Source organism: Taurulus bubalis, assembly GCF_910589615.1.
Source record: "Taurulus bubalis genome assembly, chromosome: 5".
Lineage (NCBI taxonomy): Eukaryota > Metazoa > Chordata > Actinopteri > Perciformes > Cottidae > Taurulus > Taurulus bubalis.
Genome location: NC_136593.1, coordinates 18,036,337 through 18,059,582, shown reverse-complemented (window position 1 = coordinate 18,059,582; position 23,246 = coordinate 18,036,337). Strand labels below are relative to the sequence as shown.

Here is a 23,246-nt window from a genome sequence, read left to right as displayed (position 1 = left end):
GCAAGTGTGACGAGATACGGGCCGAATGTGATCGCAAAAATGTCTCGGCCCAGTGATAAGAAACAGGGAGCAAAAGAAAGGGGAGACAATCACAGTGTTCATAGTCAAGTGAAACACACTGAAATGGCTTTCATCTATTATTAAATGTGTGTAAAAGGAAAATTAATACTTTGTGTACTTAGCATAAGTTCTGTGTTAAAGTAAAATTAAATGTTTTGACAGCGCAGCACAAAGCCATTCCCATGAAACACTTTAAAAGGAAGTCATCTGTATAAGTGGGGATGCAGGAAAATAGTGTAAACAAGCTTGTTTGGATGTCAACACCAACAACACTAATATCTCACTTTTACAGGAACATTAATTGTTCTCCTTAATCCCATTCATTAATCATATAAAAAGCTTAGAAATCAAACACGAGCTCCCTGTTGTTTCACATATATTACAGTAGTAGATTCCCACATGTAAAGGATAGGCTAGCTTTATTCTAACAAAAGACCAAACCAAACAGTGAGAAACACCCACTAATATGTATTTTCTATAGCACAACCACAGGCTGATATCGCCAATGCCATACAACTCAATTATCATCCAAGTACTATTAGGAACAGGCATCAGCATGTTAGCAACTCATTGCTAGCATGTTAGCATTCTGATGCTAGCGTTTAGCTCAAAGAACCTCTCTGCTTAAGTGCAGCTTCACAGAGCAGCTGTAATTGTATGTGTTATGCATGGAGCCATGAATTGCATCAGATTGCCACATATACTAATGTAATGTGTTATGTATTCTGTGTTTTGGTTTCACAGAGGTCTGGGTATTATAAAAGGGAAATAGCATTCATTACCTTTTTGAAGTGTGGACAGACGCGCAGGCATGTCCACACTGCTAACACTGATGAATATTCACACTGTGCGCTCTGAGACGTTCCTGATCACAATCTGGCTCATCAGCCAACAAATCAGTGGAGCAGTAGGGGAAAAGAAGGCAAGCTTTTAAAAAGGTTAAAGTTGCCATTGCCTGGCAGACTGGAAGTAGTGCCTGCTCATAAAGACCCAATAACGGCTTCTCTTTGCCGCTCCCAGCCCACCATTACAGCACTTTCCTGATCATATGGATTAGCCTGGCCCGGCTTCAGCAACATGGTAACTCAGTGGCAGGGCCGTGCCTTTTCTACCTGGGCCTTCTGTGCCGTCTGATATCGTATACAAACATACGCGCATGACGGGACGCTGCGTCATTAATGGACGATGCATGTCGTGCACATCAACAACCAGTCACATTTAGTTATAACAAAACATGACTAAACAATCCAACAAAACTGCGGCACTAAAACACTGCACACTCAAGAGCAGGAGCCACGATCAGAAGGAACAATATTAACTTTATAATAAAAACAGCACCATAGACACATTAACACAACGCTACAGCAGATGTAAAAACACAAAAAGCAGTTCACTCACCAGATGCTGTTCACTTAAAGACAAAGTATGTCCTCCTCTCTTTGTTAACAAACAATTCAATGACGCAGTTGTTCAGTCTATCAGTGCGCTTCAGTTCCAGTAACAGGTCCTTATCGATGGCCATGGACGCCAGTGAGGACAGTCGAGCCGCCCAGTTGCGTTTCCATGCGTTTTAGGGCTAAAAATGTCGATGTTGGGATCGTCAAACATGCCCATAACCCTCCATGAGAAAGGCGTTGTCAGTAAATCCGCCACCAAGTCTGTTTCTCCTCCTCCTTCAGCCATTGACAGCACATGTTAATGCTCACGCTGGCCCACTGACCAATCACAGCGTACTTCCAGGCCACCTCGTGGGCGCTGGCACGTCAAAGAATACGCCCAGCATGTCAAACTAAAGATCTGATTGGTTGAAGTCTATGACAATCACGACAACATCCCCATGTACTTTAATCTGCAAAGGCCAGCAAGAAGGCCTCGGGCCGCTCTCCTTCCATATAGACATAGAGGTGAAATCTGATTGGATAAAAGCTCTCCTTAAAACAAGCTGCACTGGAAGCAGCGCTGCAGGCTGGAATCAGAGCAACAGAGGAAGACAGGAGCTGTGCAATGAGAAAAAAAGCTAATAGGGTAAAATAATTATAATACATGTAGTGTATTTTTAGGCTTAGCTGGCCCTGACGGCCCACCACTGTAGTAACTGGCCCCTTGCTGGGAAAGAGAGTTAATGTGTGAACGATGATCGATGGTAGTCTAGTCGTTGAACAGGGGACTTGAGATTGATTGGCCAAACTTGCTGTTCAAACACTGCCTTCTCCAAATGGCAGCAAGGCTTGAACAGGATCCCATTCACAGAAAACATAGATTTAATAGTCTTTATTCACACAAAGCATGGGCACAGGCATTCTTCCTGGCTGACAATAAGAGATTGGCAAGATTAGCAATTCACTATATGTTTTTTTAAATGGTTGACATCAATGTTAAACCTACAGTTTTTGCCTTCATGTGTACAGTATGAGAGCCACACTCCTCTTAAGACTAAAAAGGAATATGAGGCTGTTTTATCGCTTCTGTCCCATGCGTAAGAAACCTATTACAAGTGTCCTTGCAGAGAGAGCCATGACTCCGAGAAGGGGACTTACGAGATCTGTACTCGCTCCTCATCCAATTCACCTCAGGATGAGATGGCGTGTTCACAAGAGCCTGTAAGACCTTACGAGGGGCTCGTATTCACCTTCCAATATCACCAATATTACTAACATTAGCACACCGCTCCTCTGGCTAAAAGAGGTTCCTTCATCTCCAGCGCTAGTGATGGATAACATCTGTTATAGGCACAACTTTTATCTCCTTAAGCCCCCACAGAATCTCCCTTCATTGATTCAGCACTGAAGTGGTACTCAAGTTAATTCCAGTCGTCTTCATCTCATTCTGGCGGTGATACTGAGAGACTGATTCCCACCATTTAGGAACAAAAGATATAATTGAATGTCTTGCTCGGTAGGTTAGTGTGTCATATGCTTGGATAATGTGTTTTGATTGAAACTCTTTGCACTTACAAAGGCTAAAGCAGTGGTACAAAGGGTGATAAAAAGCTCCAACTAATAATTATTATTTTAAATATAAATGATTCTGCTGATTATTTTCCTGATTCTATTGTTTTAAAATGTCAGTGAACACTATTCTTAGCCTAAGGTGACATTTTCAAATTTGCTGATTTATCAGACCATCAGTCCAAAACCCAAAAATAATCATTTTACGATTATATATGACAGAGAAAAAGCACCAAAATCCTCACACTTGAGAAGCTGTCAGAAGCAGTTTTGCTTGAAAAACGATTGAAACAATTTAACAATTCTGATGAAAAACAAACCCTTAATTTGATTTTGTTGTTTGTTTATTTTTAATGTGATTTCTTACCACTTTATGCATCAGCCGACCTAATTGTATCAGAAAATATTTCAGGTAGACTTTTGAACAAATTTAAAGCCAATATAGATTTGGTTTTTACCAGACATGAAGGCGCTGTACCATTTAATGATGTGAAGCTTGATTAGAACCAAATTACACTTTTATAACAAGGTAAAATGTGTTACTACAGAGTAAGTAATATAAGGAAAGTATATATCAAGACAAAAATGGACCAGACGAAACATTCATATCCTGGCCCAACTTTATACCAAACAGTGACTGCTGTAACACAATCACCAGCGATTGTGTTACATTGTGTTTTCAGTCTCTCATAGGAGGACACGGTCTCCACAAGCAATAACCCTTCTCTAACATGCTGCCATAAACTTTATTCCCACATCCCTTTATCTTCATTTGAGCCGTCTTTGTCAGCCGGAACAGCAGTTCATTTTTAGATGTATTTGACATTGTAAAGTTCGTCCTGTAAAAGCATCTTAAGATAAGTAAATAAAAAAAAACAATTGGCAGTGCGTTCGATAAAAATGCGGCTTGCACTGTAACATTATTTGGGTAATGGACAGAAACAGAAGAGATGCTGCTATTCTATTGGAGGAAAAGCCAACGAGAGTAAGGATGTCTGACAGTATTTTGTGGACTGGAATATGTGTGACACATCTAACACCAAGTTATCAAAAGGCTATGGTACAATCTAACAGAAAGTTTGTGGTTGAAAATGAAAACACTATTGCACCTCAGAGGGTGCTTGAGTGTAACTGATCCTTTTCTATTTGCACATCTCAACCCAAGACACAAGCAGCGACATGCACGTACACATCACACATTTTGGTCGGGTGGATGTCACAATATCAGAGCAGAGTGCAGGCCGTCAGAAACAGATAATCTCCAAGTCAGACGTATTCTTCCATCCCTTGACGAGCCTTGTTCAGGAGTTTCCATCTCCACCACTCTGGCCTCCTATAGCATTCCTAAACCTCCACCCTCCCTAGCCTGAATTCCTCTCCCGTCGTGGATATACCTCCAACTGCATTACACCAGTGGAACAAGTAGTCGTTGTCACCCCAGCTGCAGCTGTGGGTGATATTTCTCATTTACTGAAGAGCCGAGAAAAAAAGAAAAAGAAAAGGGATGCTGTCTGCCTGCCTGCCCTCTCATGTGAATCATCCAAAACTGCAATAACATCACTACAGCAACATGCCGCTGCACAGAGATCCGGTGTGGTGTGACTGGTGTGACAGGAAGCGCACAGCTCCTCCATAATCCAACAAACTGTGAGAAGCAGCAACTCCTGTAAAGGCCATGTTTCATGTTAAAGTGATGCTCCGTCATGTATAGAGAATTAGTATCATGCTAACAACATGTGAGCACATCCGACAGATGATAAAGGAGTGGAAGTGTGACAAAAGTGGCTACGCTAGTGAATAACTAACACCAGTGTCTGTGACTGAGACAGAGCCAGCTTCTCTTTGTACCAGCTCACTGTCTGACATGAATTCTGTAAAATAAAGATAAAAGAGAAATAGTGTAAATCCAAACTGGATTGAGGTGCTGCTTGTTCCACTGAATGTATCACAAAACATGTCTATATATAATGCATGGTTCAATCAAAGGCTTGCGCTTTGATTGCACCTAAGAGAAGAGGGGGAGCCGTGTCGAGATGTGAGCACTGTTCTACTTGCACTCAGCAAAACAGGGGAAGAGGTGGAATATAATACGAAAAGCTAATATACAGTAAGTGAGCCAGAGGTACTTCTTCCTCTCTCTTCAGCGAAACATCACACCCTGTGCTTCTATGCATCTGCTCAGAGCAAAACTAAAGCCCTTGATCCTGACAAGAGCAAAGCACATTGCCTCAGCTCTGAACAGACATTTTCATTACACGCTTACACCAAGTCACACTCTCTCACACACACACACACACACACACACACACACACACACACAGGTCGTCAATGGGAACACATTGCACAAAGCAGCATTTGTGCAATGTAACACAAAGCGGCATTTAGCTTGTCTGGGGAACTCATTTTACAGCATAAAATGCACCAGGAGATTAAACATGCATGTCCTCTTCATTGATTTGTCTGCGTTAACATTTGCTATGGTCTGACATGTATAAACCTGCACAGTTTTGAGCCAAATGTTGGGGACAGACATGCTATTGCAGCTCCCCATGCTTCCCCTTTGTGGATGCCAGGGATATCCTACAAATGGAATAGCTCAGCGGTAAGATTATAAAAACTGATGTTCTTTTGTTGGTATTCCATGAAGGAGCTTTGGCTCAAAGGCCTTGATGCGGATTCAACTCCACGAGGACAGAGAAAAAAAAAGATATTATGACAGAACATGAGGTGAGGGATCCAGTTCGACATCAGTACAGTTCCCGCACTCTATATTTAGCATGCATGTGTGCCTTGCAGTTTATGCCTTGGAGAGGGCTTAAATCCACGAGGAAGAGGAAAACATTTTAAGATCAAAGACGTGTGGAAAGGTATTCGGTCCTACCAGCTCAGCACCAATCACACTCCTATTTTGTGCACACGTATGCCATCCTCATACTTTGTCTGATTCCGTCAGGGGAAAGGTTGAACAAGTTCCTTAGAGCAGGCACTAATCCTCATTTAAACTCAATTTCTTTTTAAACTTACAGAGAGCAGGTAAAAATGTCTTTTTGTTGGGAAAGCTCGGTAGCACACACCACTTGAACCTCTGGGACGTGAGACAAAGAAGAGAAAACCACATAGCTTGCCTGGCTGCCTGAGGTTCTGAATCATATTTCCTTGCAAACACACACTGCCAACTTTGCTCAGTTTCCCAAGATAATAATTGAAGTTAAACGCGTCTTTTCCACAGAGGCGAGAGGAGTTTGGGGAGTAAAATAATAAGATTGAGAAAAGACTTGGGCTGACGAGCCGCGGCGCTAATAGGCAGACGTGGTGTCCAGACGAGGACAAAGAGCATGAAAGTGAATGTGAATGTGTGTGTGAGTGTATGTGTGTGTGTGTGTGTGTGTGTGTGTGTGTGTGTGTGTGTGTGTGTGTGTGTGTGTGTGTGTGTGTGTGTGCATGTGTGTGAGTGAGTGAGAAAGAGAGCGCTCCTCTGGGTCATTAGGCTAAGCTACAGACAGACACATGCAAGTGCCACCTCATCCTTCATTCTCTCACCGTCCCGGCCAACGGGCGCCGAGCAGGAACGCATAAGGGCATTGAGCCATGTTCAGTGAACCTGACATAAGCTGAAGATACTGTGGCAAATGAAGATGCATTGCAGGGACAGTGGCTTCTAATTGTCTCCCTACATTTCCACCAGTCTGTCGCCATTCTCGAGCTGTACAGTACAAGTGACTGGCACATTCAATACAAGATGCACAGTAGTGTGAAAACCACAACATAGTGGCTAATGCAGATGAGAATAACATCATCCTGTCCATTTATTCAGGATTTTGGCCACGTCCGTCTCACGTATAGCAGTGATGAGCAGTTAACTGTGGCATCTCAACCAGAGTTCCATTATTAGAGCGTCTGCTGTCAGATAAAGCTGTGATAAGACAATGCGGTGCTGCCTCGGCACAGCAGCCGCATAGATTCACCCAGACACATCAGACAAGACAAATAGACCTCAGCTAATGCTGACAGAGCACCCCCGGTTGGAAAATTTAGACAGACTTTCAATCATTTGTTTGACAAGTGGGGACATATTCAAGCAAGAGGATTTCTGTTTCCATAATTCCAAACCCCATAATCCATTTTTGTCCCCTGTCAGGGCTGGAATGAATGATTCACTGGGCCAAACTGAGAAGGCAAGTCACCTTGGCAACAAATTGAAAATATGCAGCTCAAATATCATGTTATTATGCGTGTGAAAACTATTCTGAAACACACAGGGTGCAAATATGGAGTGGTTTTCCCACATTTTGGGAGCGTGTGGAAGCTTAGAGAGTTAGCATGATGGCGGAACATAAAAGACATGAACCTAAAACCTGCATGAAGTGATTTTGCCATCAACACAACACTAACATATAATAATGTAATTTACATCCAACAGACATGGAGCAACATTAGCCTTCATTTGGAGTCATGTATCTGTTCACCTGTTAAACTTCCAAAGTTGGGTCATAATTAGGGGTAATGTTAGTTTGTCACTGAGTAACCCCATTCACATACAAGCAGTCATGAGATTCATTATTCAAAGTAAACTATATATTTCAGCAGCTTTAAAGAAGAAATATTTACTCATACAGATGTCTGAGGTAAAATGTCAATGAACACAGATTTGATCAGATTGATGGAGCTCAAATAAGAATCAATAATGTATCTGTGTTTGTTTCAACACGTCAAAAGTGAAGTCGTACAAGTGAAAAACATGGCACAGCAATATGGGAACGGCAAGCGGGTCAACAAGCCAGTTTGTTCATAGTTCCTGAATTGTAACTAAAATACGCACACTAAAAACACTATGATGAAAGTAATCTATTTTATGTATACATTATTTATCGAAGTGTTCTTGATTAAAGAAAAGAGAGCAACGCAGCAAAGTGAAGTGATTTAGAAAGTAAATTAGTAGTATGGTTAAGACAACCTAATTTGTCTGCCACTGGGTAAATGAGTTGCTGGAGCAAAGTGAGTCCTCTGCAAACAAAACACTCAATGAGTAACATTTGTCCCCTGCCGTGGTTCTAAATGATGCCACAAAGTAGCTCTGCTGCATCTCAATTACCTGGCAGTGTGTCTCTGTGCTCCATTAACATGAGCAAGCCATTCCACTTAAGTGAGACGCTGCTGGAGAGGCCGTGAGGTGATCGAGAAGCTGCATAAGATATTATATGAATAAAGATACGTAATAATGTACGATGCAGTAACTTTCCGCTGCTTAGTGAAGCAAGGCGCTGCAAGGAATTAAATCGGACGAAACAAAAGTACAATTAGAGGACCAATTAAAACAAATCGATGACGTGTGACACACAGACATGTATCTCAAGGTATTGCTCTACAGATGGCTTGATGGAACACTGTGACTGATTTGTCTATTTTCATATTCTTCCTTTTATTGTAAATATTTGTGGAAATGAGCCACCTGTGAAAAATAGCACCTGTGTATTCTGTCCGCTACAATTATCTCACAACAGAGAAAAATAGGATCTGATCTAATCAAATTTCTCTCAGAGAGGGAGAAAATTAACCAGAGTGCATGCAGTTAAAAGCTTGAGATGAGTTAAGCCGCTGAGTAAATACTCATGATATTGATACAATGTTGCCACAGGTGAATCAGAATATGTTTGCCAAGACAGAATATAAAACAGTGACTGTGTTTACATGGATATCAATAACGTGTGCATGAGGATTATCCCAGTTATGATCATAATTGGAATATTATGTTTACATGAGCACAGATAAATCAGGTTATTCTATTTAAACTAATACAAGTCATTTGGTTATTGATTTCTGCATTATATTTGCACAGGATATGTGATGTTTGAATTAAATGTCAATAGAAGGGAAAAAACAATATTTTACTTATATTTACTTTGTAGAGTAGTTGATATCAGTCCAAAATGGAAGACAGATCTGCTGCTTTTAGCAGGTGTAATAATATTCACAAAGTGGAAAATGAACTATAAGGACCAAAATCATGTCTTATACCAACATGTTTTTTTCTGCTTCGAAGTTGGGGCTGGACCCAATAACAAGTGGCCATTTGGAAACTTTTCCGGCCGCTTGACTTATTCACAGTTCGCTAAGCCCAACCCCCAATCAGCAGCCGTCACTAGTCCGGACAGGCCTGTCGAGCTTTGCATTTCTCAACATAGCTCAGCCTTCTCTAATAATGCATGACGCTCTAATAAGAGCCATACTCTCTATCCAAACAGTTTAGCCAGTGAGAAGAGCAAACTTATAAGGAATTGATTAAATTGTGAGTTTGCGAGCTCTGACCTAAACCGCAAATGTTAGCATACCTGGATTACTAGCTAAGCAGTAATTGCTTTCCAAATACAAGGGGCGTATCTTGGGTTAGAGGTAATGTCAGAAGCAAAATCAGATTTATAATCCCTTAACAGGGTTATTCTGTTAAAACAAATCATCTGGACATAGTTCACTTAGGACTGGCTCTCTAACATTAGCGCTACTAGCAAGATCGAATTCGCGAGTGACAGTTCAGCAATGAAATCCAACATAATAGCCAGTTAGTTATCCTGTTTTTTTTCACTTCTGTTTAAAATAAAGAACCCACAGTTTCAAAAGTGCCCAAGAATTTTGAGTGATTCATCTACCACTGTTATCATCGTAAACTGCTTATGTGCTGTGCAAGAACGGAAAGCTTGACAGGCTTAGCGGGGCTTAGCGAACAGTCAATTAAATGGTAAGATATTGAGCAAGTGGTGAATCAGGAAAGAATATATAACTTCTGTTCTCCTTTCCCAGTTTAAGACACATCAATGGAGCTCACCTCTAAGTGAATATCTGATCATGTGTGGAGGAAAAAGTCAAGAAACGGCATGCAGGCCATAGAAAGTGCCAATTCAACCTCCACTCCTACCTCCCCTCTCGCCGGCCATAAAACGCAATGTAATAGGATTCCTAAGCTTTTCCAGTGACTGCTTCCACTATCACACAGACATTTAAGTGCACTAATCCATGACAAATTGTCTCATCTGATCCATGACAAATCGTCTGAGGGGCCGATAGAGAGGAGGAAATGGAGGGAGGGAGCGGTTCGGGGGAGGGGGCAAGACGATGGAGGGCTGTGGGGTTTGGTGGGGTGGAGAGGCCAGGCACGGAGAAAGAGCTGTTCGGCACCTGAATGATCAGGCAGTTATTGCCTAGTTTTTAGAAAGGTTGCTTTCATTACTTCGAAGGGCATGCGGTGTGATAGAAAGTGAGATCACATAGCTCTCTACCTAAGCCCACAGTTTTCAAAGCAATTATAATCCCATATGGAGATAGATTATAGGATTTTACATCCTTTGTTTGTAGGATTTGCAGATGCCCATGTTAAAGAAATTAATGTTTCTAATTAAATCTGTCGTATAGAATTTTTGATTTCAATCACACAGTACTTTAATATGGCTCTGAAAGAGGTGTTTCACATGATATACACACAAGGGAATATTTAGTCAAACAAAATAGCAAAGATGAAAACACGTCTGCAACCACATAAAAGGCTATTCCACAATCCTGGACAGTAATGACTCGGATGTGTTAAAAAAAACTGATTAAGCCATCATCCATTCAAGTGACTGTAATTTAATTGAATTTTCTTTCACCATCAATTCTCACAGTAATTAGTCCGCACAGTTTAATGGGGGTGTAAATAAAGCTGATTTAATGGCCAAACGTAGAAAGCCTATAGCTGTTCCTCAGCGCAGTATGGGTGGATGTGCCATTTGTTAAAGCTTGTACACCTCCACAGGAGAGGTGAAGCAGCGAGATTAGCACCTTGAAGATGACTGCGTGAAAAGACGTGCATGTTCACTTTTGCGTTTCAGCCGCTAGCACTGAGCTATTTGTAACGAGGAGTCTGGGAACTGTATGGAAATGAGCTCCGAGTTGAAAACGGTGTGTGCATTCAGTTTGTGAGCCCGGAAAGCTAATTTCTTCATATTCTCAAACACTGCCAGCAAAATTCACCAATCTTCTGAAGCAGCCATCCGTTCGGTAATGGAACGAAAAGGAAATAAATCAATTCATGCTGTGTGTATGTATGGCGTCCAGACTTCTACCCCATCCTCATTTACAGAAAGACAGCCATCCTAAATCAAGCTCAAGGTTTGTTTCAACACCCTGTATCCTGTTTCTAGAAAACTTTGACCCTTAGATCTGAAGTTAAAAAACCTGATCTCAAGTAGACACATAAAGAGGATTAGGACTACAGTATTTTAGACAGATGAGCTCTTCTTTCACCATTTGATGCTTCTTAACTAATTAAAGTAATTACAGTACTACTTTTCTTCCACCTCAAAGCAGTAATTCTGTTTACACCAATGGAGCATTATGGCACATTGAACAGTTAGCTCATTAAAATGCCTTCCAATCATCTTGGATTAGATTAAACAAGTAATTTCAAATCAGTGGCTGCATTCATTCTTCGCCTTTTCCATGATTCTCCTGCAAAACAACTACATGTGGTTGCCACTCACAGGTGAATCATTTAATTTTAGCCTTTGATTATTTAATGATGATATTTTATTTTTAAATGAACAGCGATTAAGGGATTTAATAGTATGTGAAGTACAGTTCTGTGATTATAGAACAAATATACACTGTACTGCCTTGTCATCATGGCTGCCAAAAAAAAAAAAAAAAAAAGGCCAAACAAAACGTCAGCAACAGACTGCTATCAAAGTGTACCAGGCAAGGAGAGTTAGTTGTACAGCTGCACCTGGAACAGGAAGCATGTTGTTCTATTAGATCTGAAACTCTCTTTAACTGCCCTGTCAGAGTCATAATGAAACAAAGCAGCAGCTGAAGTGTTGTTCTACTCAGACTGTCCCTCTGGGTATTGATGCATTATGGACATGGCTACTGTATGTAGCTGAACACGGGTAGAAAACACAGTACCTGCTGAGTGTGACAACACTGTACTATACTGACTAGACAACAGATTAGGCAGCGCTTTTCAACAGCCAGTCTACAGTAACTTCAGCAATGCACTGACAATGTAAATCGGTTACACTTGAACTGACTAGTGATGAAGTCCAATACAATGTGCTGTCAACAGTGGCCTGGTTTGTGCAGCAGCAGTCTTGGCAGTGAGCACTTCTGCTCACTGTGCTGGCAGGTGGAGAGAGTGCAGAACCGGGCTTCTGTGTTTGTGTGTGTGTGTGTGTGTGTGTGTGTGTGTGTGTGTGTGTGTGTGTGTGTGTGTGTGTGTGTGTCGTGTCACATTCAGCTCATCTGTCAATGTAGTGGATTATTTCTTGAGAGACCAGAATTGGCTGCCCAGAATCAGGCCGCCATCAATCTTCAGCCGCACCAGCAGGACGCAGGGGAGGCTGTGTGAAGCAGAGGCTCATGGGATGGAGAGCGGCGCCGCTTCCTGAGCAGGTGACAAAGCAGTCAGGCAACTCGTTACTCAATCTCCGCCTCGGCGGTGACTATGCCGATTTGTCACGGAAACGTTTGCGAAAAAAATAAAATAAATGCGATCTTGAAACTTTATCTCAGCAGTCACTATTTTTTGTTTTGCACCGCGAGCTCACTGTTGCAGAAAGCAGATTTAAGCAGATTTCTCAAAACATTTTTAAATGCTTCAACAGGCTGGAGAATTACATCTGTGACTAGCTCAACATGACCTTCACATCCTCCTCAGATATCAGCATTGACCCTTGTCTGTGTATCTCTGTCTGTGTGGGTTTATGAGTTGCCAATATCCACAAAAACGTATGTTTTCTTACAAAAATACCAACCCCCGTATTTCACTTCCAAACTTGGATTATGACTGAAGAAGACAATGCAGTTGCAAAGCAGAAAAGCAGCTTCGCCTATCTTGTCATCAAGCAATGAAAAGATAATGAATCAATAATCTCAGCAAATGGAAGGCATGTATGAATCTAAAATGAAACGCTATTTCTATTAATCTGTTCATCTGCACAGACATTTTGAATCTTGTATTTCTCATGCTTCATTAACAATACCATCTTACAACTTAATTTTCTGTATGGCAGAGTGTATATCACACATCTTTTTTATCATCCTGAAGAAACATTATTTGATTACGAAAAAAACAGCAAAGCATAAAAGCCAAGCGTTTCTTTTTTTCTCCTTTTCGCTACGTCCTACATAGCCATATCTATTTATATCTGAGGGTTCTGGCCTCAATGAAACCAGAGAGCTCCTCAAATTATAAAATCAATTCTAATTCAAATATTAATCATAGCATCATAGCATTTCAATTCTGGGAGAGCAGTTCTGGTTAGATCGGTTAACGCCACTCCACGGCTGAGTAAGATTGATGTCAGCTTAATCCTCTTAAAAAAACATGATATACTTTAAATTGTACAGTTACTGAGCAGCAAGAAAGAGAGAGAGAGAGAGAGAGAGAGAGAAAGAGAGAGAAAGAGAAAGAGAGAGAGAGAAAGAGAGAGAGAGAGAGAGAGAGAGAGAGAGAGAGAAACAGACTGTGTTCTCTTTGAGCACCCAGTTGTGATAGACCATTATCCCTGTGAAGCCTGCTGATTAGGACATAAAATATGTTAACATATCCTCAGATGTTGATTGCCAGCACCAATTATGGCTGTCATCCATCTCCGTTTGTTTAATTTCAAAAGTTTTCTGGAGAGTACTTGTGTTAAAATAACACTTTAACAGACCATCTGTCTTACGGGGCCTTTCACACAGAAAATGCTAGCGGCGCCACTGCGCACTGGAAACCATTATTTTCTTTGCGTCGAGCAAAGCGTGGGCCCACAGTTTATTCTGATTGGTGCAGCACTCCAAAATGTGGCGCTGCGCTCGCCGCCGGGTTCAGGGTGCCTGTGTGAAGGGCCCTTCAGCTCGAATGCTGCTTGATTACATCTCTCTTTTGATTACATCTTGGTGACGTTATTGTTGTCTAACACCATCAAGGAAATATGAGACTTTAAATGATCAAATCAACAGTGCGTGTGTATATCAACCAACATGCATCCTCTCAGGCCTGATGTGTCCTCAGCTCAGCTCCAGTATCCCCAGAGGGCCCATGAAAACAACACACCACAACGGCCTCGGTGATAAAATGGTGTGTAAATGCGTGAGCATGTGCATGACTGTTGTGAGTCATAAGCGTGTTGATTTGTCTGACAGGACACTTTCCAGAGAACCCTCAGCCATAACTATCGTTTGCCTGGATGACTCTTCTAGATCCGCGTCGAGGGTGGTGGGTCTTATTTTTTTCTCTCTCCTCTCTTTCCCTTTGGGAACTCTGCATTATTCAAAAGACACTTACTGAGCCTTGCACTTCCTTGTACATCTTTGGCACCAAGCTTGACTTGCCAACCAGTCAAAAAGGGGAAAAGAAACAACAGAAAAACTGGAAGCCAGCCTTTAAAAATTCATCGGGAGCTCTCTGTCGCTCATCCCTCACTATCTTGTTCCAATTAACGGGACTGGGATACTTTGAGAACTTTCTATCTATCATAGCTGGGATTTTACTTTGTCAGCTGTTCCAAAGCAAAAGTAAGCCAATTCTCCGACATGCTGCTTAAAGTCACCAATGTTCAACACTGGCATGGTGAATTCAATGCTGGACTTTTTTTTCTTTCTTTTTGCTTGGCAACGCAACACACACACAGACACACACACACATACACACACACACACACACACACACACGCACACACACACACAAAGGGGGATGCAAGCAGGAGATAGCATCAATGTTTAACAGCCACTTGGCTTCTGGAGAGAGCCCCACTCCGAAAGACGGTTCAGCTTGGTAGTCACACTCATTGTTAGAAGCTTAAAGAAAGCCTATGCTCTGATCGAGAAAACCTTTGCCTTCCCAGTAACACTCCAACATACATCATAAGCAATACTGGTAAGCTTTTCCATAATCAGAGAATTAGATCCGCCTTGGCGTCTACCCTCCCCTTTTGCCCCTACGGTGCAGAAGGCGTCGGGCTTAATTGCCAAACGTTCTTAGTGCAAAAGAGGGAAACATAATTGTCATCTCTATCTAAGCCACAGTGATCAAAGCTCCCTTGGCCACAGCACAGTAATAGGGATTTTTTGCTATAGCTTGTCCTACTCGTAACAGTCTCCCAGCAAGATTCAGGGAGAATTCTTCGCCGCAAACACAAATCGTCTCCCTACCGGCAAGCTGTCTGAGCATGTCTGAAGACTGTCTTTGTATTAGAGTGTTTCCATGTTCAAATTAAAACAGAAAGGTGCAGCTCAGGCACACAACCAAAGTCTGGCAGTCTACATATTTCTTCCTTACTTGATCAGTAAGAGTGTGACTGAATATATCTATGTAACATACAATTAGAAACACAATGAGCAGTGAATCATGTGGGTGAATCCTCGTGATGCAGTACAGTGCGGTTGCAAATCATTCTGACATTGCTGTGGCTTTTAAATAGCCAAAACGGAGAGCCCGCTGTCCCAATCGAGAGGGCAACTTCTCGCTCTGAGCAATGTGCTGTGAAGCCCAAATCCGACAAAGAGGCTCACGTACCCAGGGTGAGAATGTCGGTGCGACCGGGCCGGGCCACGTGATGCTGCTGGATGGTCTGGTAGAGTGTGGCCTGGCACAACAGCAGGAAGCCGAGGCTAATCCACATGGCCAACAACCAGGACATGGTAAGGCCGAGTCTGCAGGATGACACACAGCGGGAGAGAAACAACAGGGAAACACGGTATTACAGCGTGTCTCCATGCATACATATGTACAATGCACACACACATTGTGTTTACTGTAATCTGCCAAACAACAGAAACAGTATACAGTAGTATGCTGATGAATCTTCTGATATAACCTGGAAAGGTTTAAACATATCTATACTGGTTTTATTTAAAGGTATGTGCTGAGGTGTTTTCTTACAACAACACTATGAATGAAAAAAAAGAGAAGACAGAGGCTTCAATCAAAAATAATTAAAAAAACCTGCAGACAAAAAGTAAAAGTTAATTTTGTCAATATCTGTCAGTGTAAACACACACAAAAATAAATAAATGCAGAACAAGGAAAAGAGCTTTTGTCAGACTGTAATGATTATATAATGATATATGTCACTCCTTTAACATTACAGTTCCATTAACAACAACAACAACAGCAACATTACATCCTTAAATATCCTTAATGTTTATAAAGATTGCATGTTGTTCAGCGCCTGCCTAATGGCTGGTGAGGGCCAGCATATGGAGACACGCCTTAGCCCTCACTGAATAACGAGGCTCTCCTCCTTTCCAGGTGTTACTATCGCGCTCGTCTCCATTCAGGACCCCGCAGTGGGAAATATAAAATCATCAGCCCACTTCCTCTCAACCAAAATATAGCTTGGTGTGTTGAGTAATCCCTGGACTTATCAAACTGTCACCCGCTGCATCACTGCGATATCACAGGCACTGGCTGCATTCGTGATTTTCACTGAGGTGGGTGAATCAGATGCTCTAATGTGACAGTGGGAATCTTACAGTCCTTTAATGCTTGATTCTGCCATATCTCAATACACGGGAGAATATAAAGCAGAATCTGTGCCCCAGGGAGTCTCTTCAATATGAACTTCAAAACCATGGAAATTTTACATTTCAATAAGGAGTCTGTATAGACAGACGTGTTTCAAATGTCTGAAGAATGAAAGCAGGCCTGATCACTCTGTTTGTTTCAGCACCAAAACCACATGCTGCCTTGCTTTGCTCCAACTAAACCACTTTGTGTTTGGATATGCATCTGAGATTAAAGCCATTAGGCTACTAACATGCTCTGTGCCCCTCAGTGACATTGAGACTGCTTAATATTCTGTGAAAATTAAGCATATAATTATGAACAGCACATTGTAAATCCCCACCCGTGCACTCAATCCACCATAATCCGTGGTTTTGTGGAAATGTGAACTCCTCCCGTGGGTTTTTTTCCTCTTCTTTGTTTTTTTTTAACCACACAGTATTTCTGTTCACCAAGCTGGCTTCATATTCATAAGCAACGTTGCGCCTGCATGGTTAGCTGCATATTGCATAGAGACTCTGAGCTCCCCCCGGTTATCGGAAGGCATTGTTGCTGAAAATAAAATGTGGTTCTTACCAGCAGCGTTTTTCACCAGAGGTGAAGACGCAGGGCAGACTTTAAAAAATAACGAAGCAGCATGTGCATCGTTTTAAAGCAACTTCAGAGGAAGAGAAAAGCAGCTCTGGATGAAAAGAAAAAATAACGAAACTCTTCTAGTCGCTGCTGCAGCCTCGTTTCCATAGAGCACGAGAGCTTTCGATGTGAATAGCTGCTTGTTTTCCTTTACTCTCAGCTTAGTAGTGTCACATAATAATAAAAAAAACAAAGAGGACAGCTCCTCTATATGCATATGGTAAATCCAGCGTGACATAGTGAATGCGTTCGAGGAGTAAAAAGAGCAGACACACACCTGCAGGCGCAAACCCACCGATGCACCTGCGTCCAACACTGATTTAACAAAACCTGTTTTTGTCTCGTGCAGCTCACACTTCCTTCACAACTTTAGCGCTGACTCCCAGAAATGCATCCTGTCTGTTCATCATACAGCAGGAGGCGAGACCTCTCAGGATGATTGAGGTGTCACAACATTACTCAAGGTTGCCATCTTATAGCTGAACTTTTTGCATCTAATCAAATGCAGTGCACCTACAGCATGTCTTTCAGCATGTTTGTTTAAAAATACATTTAAACCTTATAAAACTGTCAAACGCATCATGGTTAAATTATACACACAGGGTGTTTGTAGCAGAAGCTTCTCTGCATGCACACAGTCTCCCAGTCAAGTCGTATCATCCTCACTCAACTCAGACTCAGTATCTCTGTATCCCTAAGATAGTTTTACTGGTACATCAGCACCCCAACCCCACCCGTCCCATCCCCAAACACCAGAGGTATTCCTCGAAAGTCCCACACCCTTACCTGAGCAGTGTGTTCAGGAGGAAAGGAGCTCAGTCAGAATCACCGCCTGCCCGCCCAGCAGACTCACTCCTCTGTCTTAAATCCATCCATACTTTGAAGCCAGGGATTCCCGCCTGAAATTCCAGCACCAGAGAGCGGAACAGCGCGCAAAAGGGGCAAATATTCAGTTTCTTCCCCCACCCCCCTCTCAGTATTCTCTCCTGTGGACCCCCGCTGCTCAGTTCCTTTAGAAATCACCAACAGCAAAACACCCAGGGGTCTGTCACAAACTGCCCAGGATTTGAGGTGATGAGAGGCTGATCATGTCACGGCTGTATCGGCCACATGCGGGCAAAACCCTCCTATCCTCTCCTTCCTTCAGTCCGTGTCTCTTCTGCGTCTGTGGAACTCCTTATTTACCCCCTTTCACTTGTCAGCTCCTTCTCACGCGTGCAGCGGAAGGCTCCAGTGGAATGACTGCTCTGTCCGCTCTTGGCTGCGTCCCCCCATTGAGAAGCTGTGCTGATAGTGTGAGCCTCAGTCCTCTCTCCAACGCACTAAGTAGAGAGTCTGTGTCAGGGAGGCAGAGCGAGCGTGTGAGTGAGCGTGTGTGTGTGTGTGTGTGTATTACAATGTAGCCCAGCTGGAAAGAGAGAGAGAGAGAGAGAGAGAGAGAGAGAGAGTCAGATCACATGTCTTAAAGCAAGACTGCCCACTTTTGCATCAAGACTTCATCAGCAATTGAAGAATGCTTTATTAACCCAGCCCTCTTTACATCCTATTCTGTTCCACAACGTCCGGGAGACATGCGAGCACAGCCTCCAGCTCACTTGTGAGTGTGCCTGAGCGTATCCATCTGAGCTTGTGTGTGTGCGAGTTGGAGACAGTGTGCAGGGAGGGTGACTGAATGTGCCTCTTTTAGTCATCGCCCGCCAGCATTTGACATCTGAAAGTGAAATATGCTCCAAGCACAGCACTTTTAATAGAAGGCAGAATAGCCTCAGCAGAGCGCCACGATCACCATATTATCTATTACGAGCTGCTGGCTCGTCCTACTTGTTGTTGTGGTGATGAGCGGGGGTTTGCTTTTGCAGCCTGCCCTTTTTGGATGCTTTCCCATCACCGAAACCAAGTTGCATTGGCAGCGACAGCCTGATGGAGCATGTGAGCATCCATCCGTCACATGCTCGCAAACTGAACCCGAGTGACATCCATTGTCTTTTGTGTGGGTGTGTGTTTTTCCCTGTGCTTGAGCCATGCAGGCAGGTGAAGGCGACCCTTCTTTGTCTGTGTGGAGTATGTTTTCCTCCATCACATTACCTTCCATGTGAAGGAGCTCCCCTTTAAGTCATTATATTGTTAACCAGAGATTTACAGTATATGCCAATCCCACGCACCTGCCATGGCTGACTCACTCACAGTCTGACATTTCACAGAAAATGAACCTTATGCTATACTCACAACAATACACAGCTGAGGGGCTCAATAAGCTGGCAGACAGTGAGGATAGTGTTGGTGCTGTGGGGGAGTACAGACAGATGAACCTGATGATGAATATCTGTTAAAAAAATTTGTCTCAGAGCTGTAGCTGCACCCTGAATGCAATCCATGTGCGTCTCAGAGGGCCACAGTGCAACGTTATCCGCTACCTGGTTGTAGTTGTTGTTGTTATGCAGTTATCCAGTACAGTGGGTAGACTTTTTGTGATGGTTAATAAGCCCTTCATTTGCCGTGTCACTGTGCCATGCCACAGGGCATCCTGGACCATCGCTGCTGCTGATGCTATCACCTCTGCTCATTCTTTATAGGCCATGTGATTTGACAGCCAGGTGTGCACAGCGCACATAGTTAGAATCTGCAGGGGAGAAAGGGGTTGCATGTAGGGAAACACAATGTAAAATGGAGGAGGAGATGTAGAAAGCTTGGTTTACAAATAGGAGTGGCTGTTATTCCCGTTTTAAGCCATGTGTTGATTTGTATTTGCCTCTGGACTGCATCCTTTGTATTCACATAGTTCGGTAATAATCTATTGCGAATGCAGTTTTAAAAAGCAAAGCTGCCATCTGGATCTCTGTTGGGTTAAAGCATGCCACATGTTAAGTGACCAGATTCACATTAAGCGGGAACTGCAGAGTAATTACCACATTGATTAGTGCTTATACACTATCAAGCTATATTGGCACAGAATGCCTTGATTATGAATAAATAGGCTTATTTGTGTTAGTGCATAGTTGTTGATGTTTCCTTTTGTAAAGAGCATTAATAGCATGCACGCTTAAATTTAATTTTGTCTTCAGAGCTTAATGTCTCTATGATCTGTCCCATTGGACTGAGATGAAGGCGTGAAATGAAACAGACCCGCAAACATGCCTCAAAGGAGAACTTAGAATTGAAGGCATCCAATTACTAAATGTTCCTGTAATGTGCAGCACGACCACCAGTCTCCCATTTGTATCTTAATTTTTCCCTTTTGTTGATTTGTTGAGGTCTCCTGTTTTTCATTCTGACACAGTGTGAGCTGTGTTGGGAGAATGGATTGGGACAACACAATTTCACAGTAATTCTGGTTTGTTGTTGTGGTCCCGCTCTTTCATGTCTCTCTTCTCAGGGGCTTCCATCATTTCCAAACAGCTGTCGCTGCAGCCCATGCCAAGGCATAACCACAACCAACCAATCACTGGCCAACTCTGTGTTTGGATCTGGGCAGCCCTGTTAAACAGCAGGGTTTGCCAATATCGCTTTTTTCGCTCTCCGTCTTTATTTCCCATTCTGTTATTCTCTTTCTTTCTGTTTCTCCCTCTGGCTAATACAATTTGTCTTCCCAGTGCAGCCAACAAGCTTCAATATGCACCTGCTAGCAGTACCAAAATACCATTTTAACCTCCCCCCGTCCACTATTATTCCGACATACGTCTCAACGTTTCTCACTGGAGCAAAGCATTTCTTCATCCGATGAGGTGTATTGTTTTGTTAGTAAACCTACTCTCAATAGACACTCTGTGAAACATTCTATCAGAGAAAAAAAGGTAGAGGGACAGGGAGGCAGATACCGGGGGAGAGAAAGAAAATAGCAAGAAAGATTAAGACGGAGAGAAAATTCATTTGGAAAAAGTATGCAGCGGCAACTCTTGCTCAGTGGTGGATGGTAAAGAAAAGAAGATGATTAATGAAACGAAGGAGCCTGATCTGTAGAAATAATTTATTTCACATTTATCAGAGCGTCCTTTTTCTTGCTTTTGCTCACAGGTGTTCATTACCGAGGGGACCTGGCTTTGAGGATATTGTCGATTTGTAATTTTAAGTCTGAAAGGTGAGGTTGAGGATAAGCAGTTCTCCACACATAAACCTTTCAGGATTTACCTTCAGCCTCTCTCTACTGTCAGCAGATGCTTGGAGAATACAGGCGTACATGTCAGTGGGAACTCTAAAAGGAAAACACAAAGGCAAATTGTTATTTCATAGCCATAAATCTAAATGATTGTTGCTGTCGCGTTCCTAATTACGTTCTCATTTTCATCAAGAGGCAAATTAAAGTCAGTTAGTCACTGACACACTTCACTCTTCTTTAATTGGGCCATTTTGATTTCACTGGAGTTTATGATTATATGCAGAAGCAAAAACACAATTATTGTGACATTATACCACTTTATAAAGTCGTAGGAAAGAGGTTGTGTTCGATGTTTTGGCAAACTATGTGGGTGTCGGTGGTAAATTGCTTTTTGCATACCATCTCCTAACCCTAACCATCACTTCTGCATAGCTGCCTCCTATCATCCCTTTAGTCAGGGGCTTATATATAGTTACCAGTGGTCCCTCTCTGCCATATTCTGTATGTTTGTCTTGGCATTCGAGCCTTAGTCGTGTTTTGCCTCTGTCTGTTGTTATGTCCTGCTTGCTTGTTATAGCCCTTTCGATTTGTTTGCTTGTCCCAACTGCCTTCACACTGCCAGCCATAAGCCTGCCTCTCAACAAGGTAAGGACTATTTTTACTATGGGTGATCTGTCTCTTGAGTCTGCGTTTGGTTTCTAGCTCTGTAATCAGCTGTATAACTGTCAGCTTTAAAACAAACCCCTGTTTTTGGACTTCCGACGGTGCGAACGCTTCCGGTCTCAGTGACGGCAATCTGTGTTTTCCCATTAATTACCTAGACTGTGGCGGCCCACCAAAGTCTATTTTGTCCAGGCACAGTTTCATAATGAAACGAATATTTCTGGACACTCAACGGGTCAGTCTCTGTCGTGGTGCGTAGCGATTGGCTCTAATTTGGTTAAAAGTTAAAACCCTCGGCCCATTTCCGCTCACAGCCCCCGTCGCCGGACGTAACCATTTCCTGGGGCCTTAGTGAACTTGGTGATCACTGCGTCCTCTCTCCCCACAAGGACTGTCGAGCCCCCTTTTCCTAGCACGACTGTTAATCTGTTTCAACTTGTCGGCAACACACCCATCCGTTGACCATGCTTTGTGAGTATGACTTTTTTGCTTTGTCATTACCATTAAAATTTATGAAACTAACGAATTAATGATGAGATTATGTACTAGAGCACAGAGTGAATATACCCTTTTACAAGTAAACACTCTGCAATAAAAATGTTACTTAATAGTAAGTAATAGTGCAAAGTAAAAGTATATTAAAAAAGAGTCTGTGTTGGTGTCTCTCTTCCAAAAATCCAAGGAAATATTACTCGCCACACATTCAATCATATACAGTAGGTGGCAGTGAAAATAAATTGTGTTTTTTTTGTGTTTGAAGTAGGTCAGACATTCTGTCCTGGTAATGCACTGGGACTCACCAGGTCTCAGCAGGGGACGTTTCCTCTCCCTTGCCAGTTCAGGATGGAGGAGTGATTGAGCGCCAGACGACTCTACTGCTGGAGATGATGGCGGCCATGGAAATGTCCCCTCACAGACAAATAAAAATGTTCTCCTTCTTACTGTAATTGGACCAGGGACAGTGGGGTTGGGTTTTGGCCCAGGGAGACTACCTGTGGAAATGCTTTGCTCAATACACTACTATTAAACTGATGAGACAGGGGACTCACTGAAAGAAAAAAATTGTGATAAAGAGAGTAATGCTGATGAGAACGAGACAAAAAATAAAAAACTGCACCCGATGCTTTTCATTTTTCAAATTGGAAAAATATCACATATGTAATCACTCAAAGCTTATTCAGAATGACAGCTGTCAATTTCCCTCAACACGACTTAACAAACTGATTCATCAAAGGTTCTGTGAGAAAGGGTGAATGATTGATCTGACTGCTTGATAGAGATTGTTTGGTGAGCAGAGTCTGGTTTAGAGCTAATGTATGAATCACATTTCAGA

General features: G+C 42.5%; 1 protein-coding gene across 3 annotated transcripts in view; it reads right to left on the bottom strand.

The window, feature by feature from the left end:
• Nucleotides 1-15,658, bottom strand: part of LOC306736351 (chemokine-like protein TAFA-1) — a gene marked incomplete at both ends in the record, with an annotated part of 103,024 nt that extends 87,366 nt beyond the window's left edge. For all 3 annotated transcript variants that reach the window (XM_079217976.1, XM_079217977.1, XM_079217978.1), the window contains one exon: nt 15,535-15,658. In XM_079217976.1, the coding sequence (XP_079074102.1) occupies nt 15,535-15,658 (124 nt within the window). The remainder of the gene's footprint in view (nt 1-15,534) is intronic.
• Between the last annotated feature and the right edge of the window lie 7,588 nt (nt 15,659-23,246).